We start from the raw sequence: 14,041 nt of genomic DNA, 5'->3' as shown, positions 1-14,041 counted from the left end.
AAAAATTGTTGCACCTGTTGCAATAACAATAAAGTTTCATTCATTATGCATGTGTGCTTGTTATATTTCTATACCTGCTGGATTCATATGGTGGCTTTTTATTGTCTTTTCCAGTTATTGACTGATCATTGTCGTAGTTTAGTTTAAATGGATCATTTCTAAACCTGCTGGACAATGAACGCAGTGACCACATCAGTTTTTCATTTGATCATTTTTTTTATTTTAATTCCCCCAAAAAAGACAAAGCTGTTTCTTTGAACTGAAGATAAACTGATCTGATCAATAACTCTGATTCAGCAGCCAGATCAAGTCCTTCGGACTTCCAGGATGGGGCGGTGCCATGCTCCGTCTGTGGTACGACGGCAAAAACTCGGATCGGATCCTTGACTCTAATAAATCAGATTTTCTTCATTTTTACATCTTGGATGTTTCGCTGTCTGAATGTCAGTGAAACTTTGGTTTAGGGTTGTAAAATAACTTGAACAAGATGTTGGCATGATCATCAGATGATTTCTAGACTTCCTGGAAGCAGAAATGTCTTTTCTCGAGGACGACGGGAGGAAACGGTGCATGTCTTTATTTCACACCTAGCAGTAAACGGAAAAATGAAACACCACAAGAACACGAGTGGCAGCTGGAGGAAACAGGGACAAACATCACATATTTACACATCATTAAAACTCGTCCCGAAGCTACACTCGTCGTCTGTTCCCAGGACGTCTCATGAGGACGGACACATTGCTTCTTTGTTCTGCTGAGAGTGAACAAAAAGACAGACGTTCCTCTCAACTGTTTTTTTCTGGGTTCCACAAGTACTGCATTGTGGCTGCGGGCACTGAGCCGCCATCATTCCTACGTCTCTGAGCTGTCCAAGTGTTGTCCAGGAGACAGAGTTGGGGAGGGGTAGCTCTGAGGGACACAGTGAGACAACATCTGTCCAGGCTCTCCGGACTGAATGCCGCCTGTCTTTCCCCCGAGGCTGGTGACCCGAGCTGGACGTCACTGTCCGAGGCGCTGCTGACAGGCGCTGTATCGCTGCAGGGCACTCAGCAGGTCCTCGTAGGAGACGTCTCTGTGGGACGGTAGGGTGCTGAAGACATACAGAAAGACAGGACATTTCAACATATAGAGAGACAACACTGCCCCCTGCTGTCCATGGTTCAGGTTACAGTTCAGCTCCACCTGATCAGGATGACGAACCCTCTGCAGTGTTGGCATCGAACCCGTGTGCTTGTTTAACAGTGGGCTTTACCTCCCTGTTCTAAGATGAATCAGAGGTGGATCAACCTGGACCTCCATTCCTCCTCTGAACCAGGACACGGAGAACAACAAAGCAGAACCGACTGACCAACCATGATCAAAACCATCAAAACCATTTTGATTTATTCTTATAGTCCAATTAAAATCAAGGAAGAAAATTTAAGAAGCAGAAAATTTCTGCTTTTAAGCTGCACGACAAACTGTTAAATAAATAAATAAGACACGCATTTCTGGATTACAAAAACTGACCAAGGTCCAGTTCAAGAAGACCAGTTCCAGACTGGAACTGGAACAGACCCACAGCTGTTAACATCTTCATGGGAGGAGAATTAAATAAATCCTGTTAGAGTATCATGATGAAATAACTTAGATATCTGTCGGCCAGATGAGGACAGTTCCACCTCTGGAATAAAGACTTTTTCTCCAGGGTGAAGCCTGGCTCAACATACCCACCCCTCCCTCCCCACTTTTGAAAACCTCTCCAGGGAAGCGTCCAGGGGCCATCCTAACCAGATGCCCGAGACGCATCATCTGGCTCCTCTGGATGTGGAGGAGCAGCACTTCTACTCTGATCCCCTCCTGGATGACCAAACGTCTCACCCTATCTCTCACAGAGGGTCCAGACACCATGAGGAGGAAACTCATTTCAGTCGCTTGTACTCATGATCTCGTGTTTTTATGGTCACTACCCACAGCTGGTGACCATATGTGAGGGTAGAAGCGTTGATCGGTTGGTAAATTGATCAGTTATCTTTAACAAAACAAAACATTCAACAAAATGTTCACCGGGTTCCTTCTGTAGGATATTCCTCATCATCTGGATTAAACTGGATTTTCCAACTAACAAAGAGCCTGAATAAAGTCAGAGGACAGCAGCTTACATAAACTCCGTGAGTCTGATGTGCCACGGCAGGAAACCCAAGGTGCTGTTGACCGGACCGAACTTCACCACCAGCTCTGGGTCTGGAATATTCTTTGACTCTGGAAGATGGAAGAAGACAGTCAGCAGGTCATCATCCGTCCACATGGTGTCCAGAGGAAACCAGAACTGGAATGATAGTTAAAAGAGCTGGTACCTCTGAGGAGGATGTCCAGCATGGACACACTGATGTCTCTGGAGCTCCTCTGCTTGCTCTCCACAGAGTGGCAGAGCTTTCTGGCTGCCTGGACAATGCTCTGCTTCCCGTCCTCTGGGGACAGCACCTTCACTGTAGACCTGCTGGACACAACTAACACACATGCACACACAGTCATGTAACACTAGCCAAGACTGGACATTTTGTACCATCATCCCAGAGAAGCTGCTGAGAGGATGGACCAACCACAGCTCTGATGACCTCCTCCAGGTGATATCATAGTTTTTCTGCTAACAGCTGGAGGTGATGATGCGTGGGTTTCCTTCTTTTGATGTCAAAGAAATCGCAAACTACAGAGTTCTGAAACCTGGTGGAGTTACAGCTCAAACTTTGACCAGGATCAGTCAGAGACAGCATTGCTCACTGAGGATGACTGGTTTTAGTTTTCATCCTTTTCACATTTCTGTTTTCTTGTAGTTCCATCAGACGACTTAGAATCGGGACGAAGACAACGTGGAATCAGAAGACCAACCAAAGACTGGACCCAGATCGACCAACCCACCAGAATTGTGCAATCCCGATGCATCTGCAGCTGTTGACCACTATCGGGTTTCTGGCAACTGGCGTCTCCTGCAGGAATTAGCCGACAGGTAAGCTGATATGTGTTTGATATGATTACCATCCATCCTTAGGTCTGGGATATCTTTGCCATCCCTGAGCCCAATAATACCAGCGTTTAGGATGGTGCTATTAAAAAGACAAAACCATACATTAAGGTTCCTTAACTGTGGGACAACAGGCCAACATCAAAAAGGCAATTTGCAGCAATGTCCGGTTTCCCAAAAGTAATCGGCACGACCGACTGCCGAGTGCTATAAGGGCTCCGAGTGAGAAAGAATTTATGTGAACCTTAAAAAAGTTATTTGTGATTAAAACATGGTTGTTACAGATGTAGTGGCCCAATGGCCTGGGTCAACATTCATCCTGACACACAGCAGTGTAGGGGATAGACTGCAGCAGGCGCTGTGCATGATGGCTGGCTACACATTGTACTAACATTTAAAACCTGATTTATAGTAATTATTTTGGTATAACATGCAGGTGACATGCAGCCTTTTATTTATGTGTGTTTCCAGTACTGTGACCCACAAATAAAATATGTTTGTGCAAGCCTCCACCTCACCAGCAAGCACCACGACTTCAGTCTCTATGAAATTGTGTTTTCTTGTCTTCTCGATTGCCATGATTAAGCCTAAAAAGCCACAGATCAGCTGGCTTACTTATAAACATAAGGTAGTTTGCATGACCATTTATAGGAGAATGTGGGTGTGTAGGGGCGGGATATGAGCCTATTTCACCAGCGTAATCTTTCAGGAAGAGTGTGATTTATAAAGGGGAAATTGCTTCTACCTGTGTGTACACCTGGTTTTATAAATCTGAACATTTTTTTTTTGGCGCAAACCTTGGCTTTTGGGCGCATGTACACTTTTCGTAAGGATCCTATGCACAGTTTTATAAATGAGGCCTTAGGTCTTACTGTAGTGCTGCTGATCCTCTCTGCCGTTGCTCAGTAACTCTACGTTGTATTTGGACCCGTCTGGACCAAACAGGTTCTGCTGTTGTCTCAGTATCTCCTCCTGGAGACGGGAGCTGTTCTTCTGAAACATACCTGGGGGGGGGGGGAGAAGAAGAAATTCAAACACACCAAGTGGAGGACAGATGAGTTTGATGTGCAGGCAGAACCTGTCAGAACCTTCAGAACCAGCGCACATAGAAAATATCTGAGTTTCTCATCAGATATCACAATGAAAATTGCAGTTTCACACCTTCAGGGTCTCCATTAGCAGACTGAACCTCTGCAGAGTTTTCACCTGAAACTGCATGTTGGTACCGGTTCTGCGGACTGAAGCGAAAACACTTTCATCCTTAGCTGGACAGCGTTAGTGGAGATGTTTACAAGACAAACTGCAAAATGTGTCGACACGAGTTTCCAGTGGCGCACGGTGGGCTGCCTGACATCAAACATGCATGAGGAGAGCAACACTGGAGGCACGTAAGAACACAAGACTAGAGCGTCAGTGTCCCAGTTCTTCATCCCCCATCATATCCTGAGACTGATCCTGTGTGGGACATCATGTCATGATTGATCCATGTCTAGAATTTAGGAGGATGAGTTTTTAAAGTGTGTATATATGGTATTTTGTTATATATTTTCCTTCTGTATGTTAAACAGGGATGCATGTTATTACAGCTTTATGGAGCTGTCATTTATATGCAATAATGTTGCACAATAGTGTCCTAGAGTGTTTTGAATAAGTTAACATACAATATACTATGACTTAGGGTGTCACATCTACCCAAAAACTTTGATCGTGGCATGAAGAGGTAGGGCCCCCAAAACTTGGTATAAAAGTACCAAACTGGTTTTAGCTTTGAACTGGGATCAGAAACATTTCTGTCTTGAAACCGGGTCACACTGAGGTTCAATCTGGACCCAAATCAGAACCATCAGAATGTCAACAGAACCAATGTTAAGTTTTCTGTTTCTAGGGAACACACGGGTCTGTAACGTGGAGAGTAACGTGACCCGAACCGTGGTAAAACATGATGAAAGAACCGGGTCAGAACTGTTTGTGTTAAGCTAGTGGAGCGCCTTACCGTAGTGGTCGTACACACTGACATAGGACACCCCAAGGGCCATACACCACACCATCAGGTTCGCTATGTCCGTATAACTTGGATCCTCCTCCGCCACCAACAGGCTGATGTGGACCGGCAGCTTCTCCAGAGACTTCCCGTCAGACAGCCACCGTGAGCGGCGACCGTCATTGCGCTTCAACGGGTTCTCATCAGCGTCCATGGGGGGATTTAACTTCTTCTGGTAGTCCGGGAACCCCGACACGGCGACCGGCAGCAGCAGCAGGGCCACTGCCCGCTCCCACACCCGGCCCCTCCAGCTCCGGAGACGGACCCGGAGCCAAGAGACCACCGCTCTCTTAACGCGGACCAAAGCCAGCAGGAGCCGCCATAACAAGCCGTATAGCAGCGCCATCAACACCGCTGCTTCTTCCCGGTGAAGTCGTGTCTAATGTGGGCAAAACAGTCGGAGCAGGAGCGGTTACACCGATCTACATCAGCTCCGCCGGCAGGTGTCTATGCCCGCCGCCATTGTCTGACAACCCCTGACCTGTAAACGTAGTGCCGACGTCAGCGCGCACTCTGATACACGGAGCCCGCCGATTGGCCAAAATAATGGTGACGCAGCACTCCTGTAACCCCTCCTTAAATATGCGAGATCATGTGACGGTGGCTGCAGAACGTTTCCGGTAACAAATCATCACAAACTGTGTCAGCATTGGCTGACAACATTTATCCTCTTAGAAAAGTCTGTTCCTGTGTTCTGCTGCAGTTCCTTTCTTCCTGCAGATGATGGAACTGCAGATACGTCCTTAACTGGAAATGCTTATTTATACATAAAAGCCCCAGTACAGTCCGCCATGAAGTTTTCAGGGGAAACTGACCTATAATTTTACTTTTAATTTCATTTAATTTTAATTTTACTTTATTTTATTTTAATTGAATGAATGTGTATTAAAATACCCTTTGCCTTACAGGTTATTATCTTGTCATCATTTTTTCTTAACTCATTAGCGGCCGTTGGTCCTCCTGTAGTTTCTATCATCAAACTGATCAACATGTGGTGTTGTTCACTGTGTTAATGATCATTTTGTACATTCTGGGTCTGCTGCTGGTTCATTCTCTACTCCTGATTCTTTGGATTCTGATTTTTTTGTTAATTCTAAGAAAAAAATTAAAGACAGTGTGGTTTTAGATCTATCTCTAGAGATGAGGTTGGAAGGCCATTGGTCCTGAGAATTTGGATCCTTGATCTGATATCTGATTGTAATTCCTATATTTCAAATCTCAACCTCCATACAAACTCTGTCTCTGAAATCTGGAAAGAGGTCTACATTCTTCCTTTGTTGAAGAGCGGGGAACCCTCAGATTTGAACAATTTCCATCCAAATTTTCCATCCTCAAGTAAATTCTCAGCTTGGGGACTTTTTTAGTAGTTAATAATTTACTGAGTGATTCAGGTCTGTCCACTGCACTATAAGAGCAGCTGCACCTGTCCTGAATGACGTCAACGCTGTGGACAGGAGGTAGGACTGTGTAGACCTGTCCCAGGTCTTTGGTTCTGTTGATCGTATTCTGCTGTTAGCTGGTGTGAAAGCTGGGGGTTTGGATGATGGTGGACTGGACTGGTTCAGGAACCACATGCAGACAGAATTCACAGTGTTTAGGTTGATGGAGTGAAATGAAACACTATGAATATTTCTGAGTCCCATGTGAAGGACCAAACTGGTGAAGGACAAGGACACAGTTGGTTTTAAAAAGGAACAGGTTTATTTACCCCCCAAAAAAGTACTCACAAAACAATTTTGGGCCCTTAAAAGAGGTCAAATAAACAAAACTAAACTAAAGTATAACAATAACTCAGAAAACTTTAAACTAACTGTTTGACATGTAACTCAAAAGAAACCAAACTGACCTAACAAACATGAAACAAAGGGGCACTTAAATACTGGCTGATCAGACCAGCCTAACACACGAGGGGTTAACAAATACTAACAAATACATTAAACAATGGGACAAAACTTAAACAGTTAGTTCACTTATTACTTAACAAAAGAACGTACTAAAATGAAACAAGAAATCAAACTAATCTAAATCCAAACAAATCCAAATATTTAAAGATATGGAGGCAACTGATCTCCCCTCTGGAAGGAGCTGGCTTGGTCTAGGCCCATGACACTTCCTGCTCCTTGGCTTCTACCAGATGAGCTCACTTCTGCCCCCAAGCGTTCATAAGGCTCCCCCAGCACCATTAAAAGAAAAGAATATATGTTAAATACACAGAACTTAAACAGAATTGAAAATACAATAATGCTCTAATGTGCACGCTAACAAAAGAGAACTAAAGCATTTCAACCTGATTTAAACCAAATATATAAACAAAATAGTGTTAACTCTAACTAACCGAAATGTGTTGGTATAGGGGGGGTTACCGTCTTTAAATGTGTGGCTGTAGGTACGGCCATCACATCCCACTTGTTTTGGCCCTTTTTTGATTTTCCACTTTTATTAATAATATTGGGCTTGACATACACACAGTTAAAGTGCACACGTTACCACATCAGCTGCAGGTTTCTTTGTGTATCCGGAACCTGCTTGTCAATGAAAGAAAACCAAATTCATGGTCTTTTCTATCCTGTTACCTTGATTGACTGAATTATTCAGAAGTTTATTTTGAATTATACTTATGTAAACTTTATAGAAAATACAAGTTGATAAGATAAGACAAGACAAGACATCATTTATTGTCCCCTGGAGGAAATTTGTTTTGGGTAAAAGTGCAAGGGGGCTGCACCATCATCCAGATCCACAGGTTGCCAAAACCAGATAAAACCTGGCCAGTCAGATGTTGAGAACTGACTTTAACTTAGTATTCTAAACATCTGCCTCCTTTCTTTCACCAGAAAAGATGAAAGGAATGCCACCACTTTTTGTTATTTTACCCGGAAAGTCAAGAGTCACATTTTTTGGCATGATGTCCGCTCTTAGTGTTATTTATTACAGGGAGACAAATTCATCTATAGTAAAAGTTTAGTAAAAGTTTTAAAACTCTATTAAAATGTGAGATAAACATAATGAAATGAGGATGATGTTTATTCAATGCTGGTTAAAATGATACAACTCTGGTTTCACTAAGACATTCAGAGACTAAACAACCATAAAGACATTTATGTAACAATAGGTTTGTTGTTCAGTGGAGCAACAGCTCTACCCACAGGTGAAGTTCAAACCCACTTTCATCCGACATTTTTGTCCACACTCAAGATTCAAAATCTTTATTGTCATTATGAACGCACAATGACATTCTGATACTCCTTACTATGGTATCAGAAAGTACTCAAATGTATGTACTTGTACTTAGTTTGGAAAAATGTGGTATCGGTGTATCCCTATTTATAAGAACCATCAGGAACCTTCTGGAAGAATTAAGTGTAACGTAATGTTATGTAATGTAAGAAAGTGGACTATTATCAGGGCTCCCCTTTAAAGTAGCAGCTGAATGTCTTTAGAGGGACTCCATGCTTTTCAGGGGAGCCGAGCTCCCCTTAGCTCCCCTGTAATTTGACCCCTCCACCCACATACTTTTCCTAATATTTCAAATTAAGACATTTAAGTTACAATCTGTTCTTTACCTTATTTCCCCTTTTTAAAAAATCGATTAATTAAGCTAATACCAAAGTTTCTCTTTGTTTTGTGATCCTAATAGTGTCATTTTATGTTTGGCCAAAGGGGAAGACCAGAGGTGTGTACTGATCCAGGAGGGTGATTCACAAACCGTCCGTCGCTCCATCCCATCGAATGACAACCCCGCCTAAGCCTCGAGGACCAACGGTCACCTGACCCAAGGACGGCCAGATGAGTCAGGTGACCCAAAGAAGCTGGGGATCAGTTGGTTGATGTCGGTAAAATCCAAGGTGAACCTGATGTAAGAGAATTCCATTGCCACTCCCATCCTAAATTTACAATAATGATAAATTCCTAACAAGTTCCCAAATTACCTTCACTGTTTATTGATCCATCCGTCTCTCAGTTTAAATTCATCATTTTTATCAATTTAATTCCAGTTAGCAAACTACTTCCAAATTGCACAATTTCTGCTGATTCAATGCTTTATTCTACATTTTCCTATTTTCATAGCCTAATTCGTGATAATCTGCATATTTTCGTCGTGTATGTTAATAAATAATAAACCCTGGATTTTTGTACAAGGTGGATGTGATTCTTTTACTCCTCAAAGTAAAAACAAGCAACGAACACACAGCCTTCTGATAGACTGATAGCCTAAGCTTTAATATCTAGTAATAAGGGTGAATGTGTTCCTTTTTAGCCAAGAGGTGTTACCCTCAAGCATTAACACAACAACAATGACAAAATATAACATATAACAACATTAGTCCCTCAGTGGGGAAATTGCTGTAATGTTTTTTTTAACCATGGTTTTAGCATATTTAAGGTTTTTATCATGTTTTTCCTCAATATTAATGTATGAGATGTTTGGTGGTAAAGAATTTTCCCCTTTGGGGGATGAATAAAGCTTCTCTTATCTTATATAAATTTGTACATCAACATGTATGTAAACATGTGAAGACGGTTTCATGTGTTCACTGTAAAGTGTGGCAGCAGCAGTGTCATGGCTCTCGGGCTGGGGTTGACATTTCCCAGCCGTCCCTGAAGTTTCCCATTGCAGCCCTCTTCCTGACATCTCCCTGTTGGCTCCCATCTCCTCTGCTGGTACGTGGTCACCCTACCCTGCACATTCCCTCCAGATCACACTGGTTCTCACCCTGGTTCTCCCACCTTCACAGGCTAGCGGACTGAGTAACCAGATTCTGCACCCCTGGAAATATTCTCATCTCTGTAATAAATCTTATTCATCCAATCCTCAGCTCTGACTTTTATTGTGGGTCCAGTTTGCTGATTCCTGACAAGCAGGGAGGAAAGGCCGGCAGTGTTTCTCCTTCACACAGTGAGGATGGATCAGTCTGTCCCCGAAGCTGTTGTCCAGAGGAGACAGGGCGTCATGCAGGGAGTGGGGATAAGAACCAGAGTGATCTGAAGGGAATGTTCAAGGTATGATGACCACGTACCAGCAGAGGAGATGGAAGCCAACAGTGAGATCTCGGAGAGAGAGGGGAACTCAGAGTAGCTACTCAGCAATGGGGCTGTTGGAACTGCTGAACCAGAAACGGTGTTAGTATAACCAAAAGGTTAAAAAGTGCTGGGTGCCTTCAGGGATGGCTGGGAAATATCAACCCCAGTCGAAGTACCATGACACGCTTCGATTTCCATCACTCTAAATCTAACTGAGAAGATCAACTCTTGTTTCACTTTGGAACAAAAACACTGATTTTCACAGAATCCGTACGTTAGCTCTAGGGCTGGGTATCGTCACGGATTTCCTGAATTTATTAGATTCACAACAGCTTCAATTAGATTTTGATTAAATCCTGTTTGATATTGATTCATTTACAGCTAACTATGTAACACCACCTATTTATCCTAAATATTAAAGACGTTTTCAGATAACTACCTTTTTATAAATAAAACACTGAGTATATTACCTCACAATCAAAATCAGTGATCTGGGAGTAATCAGATTACTGTAATCTGATCTGACACATCTACATGCATTTCTAAAGTACCAGAACAATCCAGTGATTTCCTGCCAGAAACACTATGATGGAAACACTCTGGACTTTTTAAATGTCCTGATGAAGTGCTTCATTCAGTTGAGTTGCTCTAAATATTAAAGTTCAGAGCTTAGAGAACGTGTTGATAATAAAACCTACAAAGAATACTGCATCCATTTAAGGCCGTAATGCGACATTATTACTTGTTATATTATTACGTCAAATCTTAAACTGGCACCTCAGTCTGACCAGTGATGACATCTGAAACATTCATGACCTTGTCTCTAAATAATTGTGTCAAATTCTTACTAACAGGAGCATGATTTTAACAAGAGGAAAATGCCACGTGGCCACCAGGTGAGAACAGAAAAATATCACCTCCATTGGTCAACTGACGGCAGGGTTAGAGCCACTTCCTGTTAGATGGCAAAGGATTTAAACATCGCTGGAAACCAATTTTAATCAAGATGCTGCAAGAAGTCAGGCACATTTTCAACCATAAGTTCATGAAGGATGATATTAAACAAGTTTAAAGTAAATACTGTTATATGATTTTAACTAGAACAAAATACCTGAATTAAAGTTGCTTGCATCTAATCCTCTAATCTTTTGGCTCCCGAACAGCTCTTCATTTAGCATATTTTGTAGCCCCATAATTTCTCTTAACTTCTCCAACATTAGTGGTTTGAAGAGACATTAATGGTTTGAAAAGGGTTTTGAAAACCCTTTTGTGTTCAGCATTGTTACGAGAAGCCTTATAATTGCTTCCTTTTGTGCATTTGTTCTGATACAAAACCACTTACTTTTGTTTAATATTTCAACGAAACTCTTTTAGTGCACAAATGATAAAAAAACAGCAAAAAAATCCACAAAGAACGAAAACCAAACTTCAGAAAGCAGCATTAATGTCCTCAGTGCAGGTTGGTATTCTGTTGGTCCTTTACAAGTTGCTGTTGTAATGTGCACATGATGTACAGGAGTTTTTATTTGGTCCAGAACACCAACCTACCACCAATTACAGACACAAACAATGAAGTGAAAACAAATGTGGAAAACATTAGAATTCAGTCACATTGAGTCACAAACAGCAATAATAATGTCTAATAATAATAATAATGTATTACCTGACCACACAAAAAAGTATTTTTTTTATTCATGAAGGGGGATATAATCTGCAAGGAAAATTTAATCTAACAATTTTGTGAAACTTGTGCCTTTTGGTGTAAAATTATGAAATAATCTTCAGGAAGAGCTCAATGTCCAAACATCATCCAGTTTGAGAAAAAAATGTTATAAAAAAAGTATAAAAACAGAGAGCATATGTAAACCAGACAATTAACTAATAGTAACTGTTATTTTTCAGCTATTCTGTTTATTCGGTTTTAGCTTTCACCCTGGAGACGCAGAGAGGTCTTACTGTCGGTGGGGTTTTTTATTTTAGTGTTTACCTGTCGTGTTCAGCAACATGACAGCAGAATGATGGTCTGGCAGCTTATTGTGCTGGACAGGAGGAGGCTTTCGGATATGGGACTCCTCTTGAATCTTAAATGTTATTCTTTATTATTATTTTATTTTAGCTTTATATATATATATATATATATATATATATATATATATATATATATATAATTTCTTGGCAATTTTACTCATAACTGCCGGACCGGTGTTACAACAGAAGGAAGAAGGTGGAGACAGAAGTGAGAAGGGAAGAGATAAGATAGATAAAGGGAGAGTTGTGGGTGGTGTTACTGCTCATGAAGAAGCTAACGCTCTATAAGTCTTGAGAGCTGAAGACAGGAGGGATAAGGAGCTAATGACTAGATATTCTCTGGGGGCATTTGCTATGGGATCAGGGACAAAGCTTCTCTGGCTAAGTTTACTATCACTGTAAGCTGATATCTTAAGGCCAGAGTGCAAGTCTGGATTCCAGAAAATAACATCAGAGCTTTAGTAAAAACTTGGTTAGCAGGCTGCAATTAGCATAGCTGGTGAAATCAAAATAAGCTTCCTATGCTAAACTTCAAACTGAGACTATCAACGTCATCTATCAAACTCATGGGTTCAAATGAGTAAGGTTTGAAATTAGGTATTGGTTCAACAAACAAGTAGATAAGCAAATGTTTATGTACATGATTTTTATTTATTAACTGTGACTCACAGAACCTCTCAGTCTTGGTGCTACTGGATCTTAGTGCAGCCTTTGACACAGTAGACCACACAATTCTTTTAAACAGACTGAAACACCCGGTGGGCCTCTCTGGTGCTGTTCACAACTGGTTCACTTCCTATCTCACAGACAGAACTTATATGGTAAGTTGGATACGTGCTCCTCTAAGATCCATAAAATGAAATGTGGTGTGCCCCAAGGGTCAGTTTTAGGCCCTGTACTTTTTAATTTGTATATGCTACCTCTTGGCCGTGTCATCAGGAGGCATGGAGTAAACTTCCACAGTTATGCTGATGATACTCAGCTGTACATCTCCATGTCTCCTGATGACACGAGACCAATGGATGCCCTTTTCAACTGTATTTTAGATATCAAATCCTGGATGGCAGAAAACTTTTTACAGCTTAACCAGGACAAGACTGACGTTTTAGTCATTGGTCCTGAGGCTCAGAGAGAGAAACTCTTAGCTAAATTACAGGCATCCGCATTAAACCCATCATCACAAGTAAAAAACCTGGGCTTTATTTTTGACTCTGAGCTTGGTTTTATTCCACATATTAAACATGTTACTAAAATAGGATTTTATCACCTAAAAAACATAGCCAGAGTCCGTCCCATTCTCTCTCGGGCCAACACGGAGATGCTGATGCATGCTTTTATCACCAGTCGTATTGACTACTGTAATGCCCTGCTCTCTGGTCTTCCCAAAAAGAGTATTGCACCTCTACAACTCCTACAGAACTCAGCTGCTCGTGTGCTGACGAAGACCAGAGGGCGGGCCCACATTACACCGGTTTTAGAATCACTGCATTGGCTCCCCGTGTGTTTCAGGATCAATTTTAAGGTTCTCTTATTGGTTTTTAAATGTCTTAATGGTCTTGGGCCTTCTTATCTTTCAGATTTGCTTTTACCTTATGAACCCTCGGCCCCTGAGGTCTTCCGGTACTGGCCTCCTGACTGTACCTAAAGTCAGGACACATACTCACGGAGAGGCAGCTTTCCAGTGGTATGGTCCTCGTCTGTGGAACAGCCTGCCGGAGGAGCTCAGGGCTGCAGAGAATGTTAATGTTTTTAAGAGCAGGCTCAAGACCCACCTTTTTAATTTAGCTTTTACTTAATATTTATTCATTTTATTTTTATTTATTTTATTCCCCTAGCCTATTTATTTTTCTATGTTAACCCATTTTTATTTATTCTATGCTTTTATTCTATTTATAATATTTTTAGGTTATTTCTCCAGTGTTTCCTCGGAGGGGGCTCTCTGCACCGGG

The 14,041-nt window shown here is 41.7% G+C and overlaps 1 protein-coding gene across 1 annotated transcript; it reads right to left on the bottom strand.

The window, feature by feature from the left end:
* Nucleotides 1-559: 559 nt before the first annotated feature.
* Nucleotides 560-5,692, bottom strand: nus1 (NUS1 dehydrodolichyl diphosphate synthase subunit). Its single transcript, XM_041975002.1, has 5 exons — nt 4,995-5,692; nt 3,874-4,005; nt 2,337-2,489; nt 2,142-2,241; nt 560-1,090 (listed from the first exon to the last, which is right to left on the bottom strand). The coding sequence occupies exons 1-5, from the start codon at nt 5,386-5,388 to the stop codon at nt 1,000-1,002; spliced, it is 870 nt and encodes a 289-aa protein (XP_041830936.1). The 5' UTR covers nt 5,389-5,692; the 3' UTR covers nt 560-999.
* Nucleotides 5,693-14,041: the final 8,349 nt, after the last annotated feature.

Source organism: Melanotaenia boesemani, chromosome 22 (assembly GCF_017639745.1).
Source record: "Melanotaenia boesemani isolate fMelBoe1 chromosome 22, fMelBoe1.pri, whole genome shotgun sequence".
NCBI classification, from domain to species: Eukaryota; Metazoa; Chordata; class Actinopteri; order Atheriniformes; family Melanotaeniidae; genus Melanotaenia; species Melanotaenia boesemani.
Note: the sequence above shows the minus strand (reverse complement) of the source record. Positions and strands in the feature narration are given on the sequence as shown.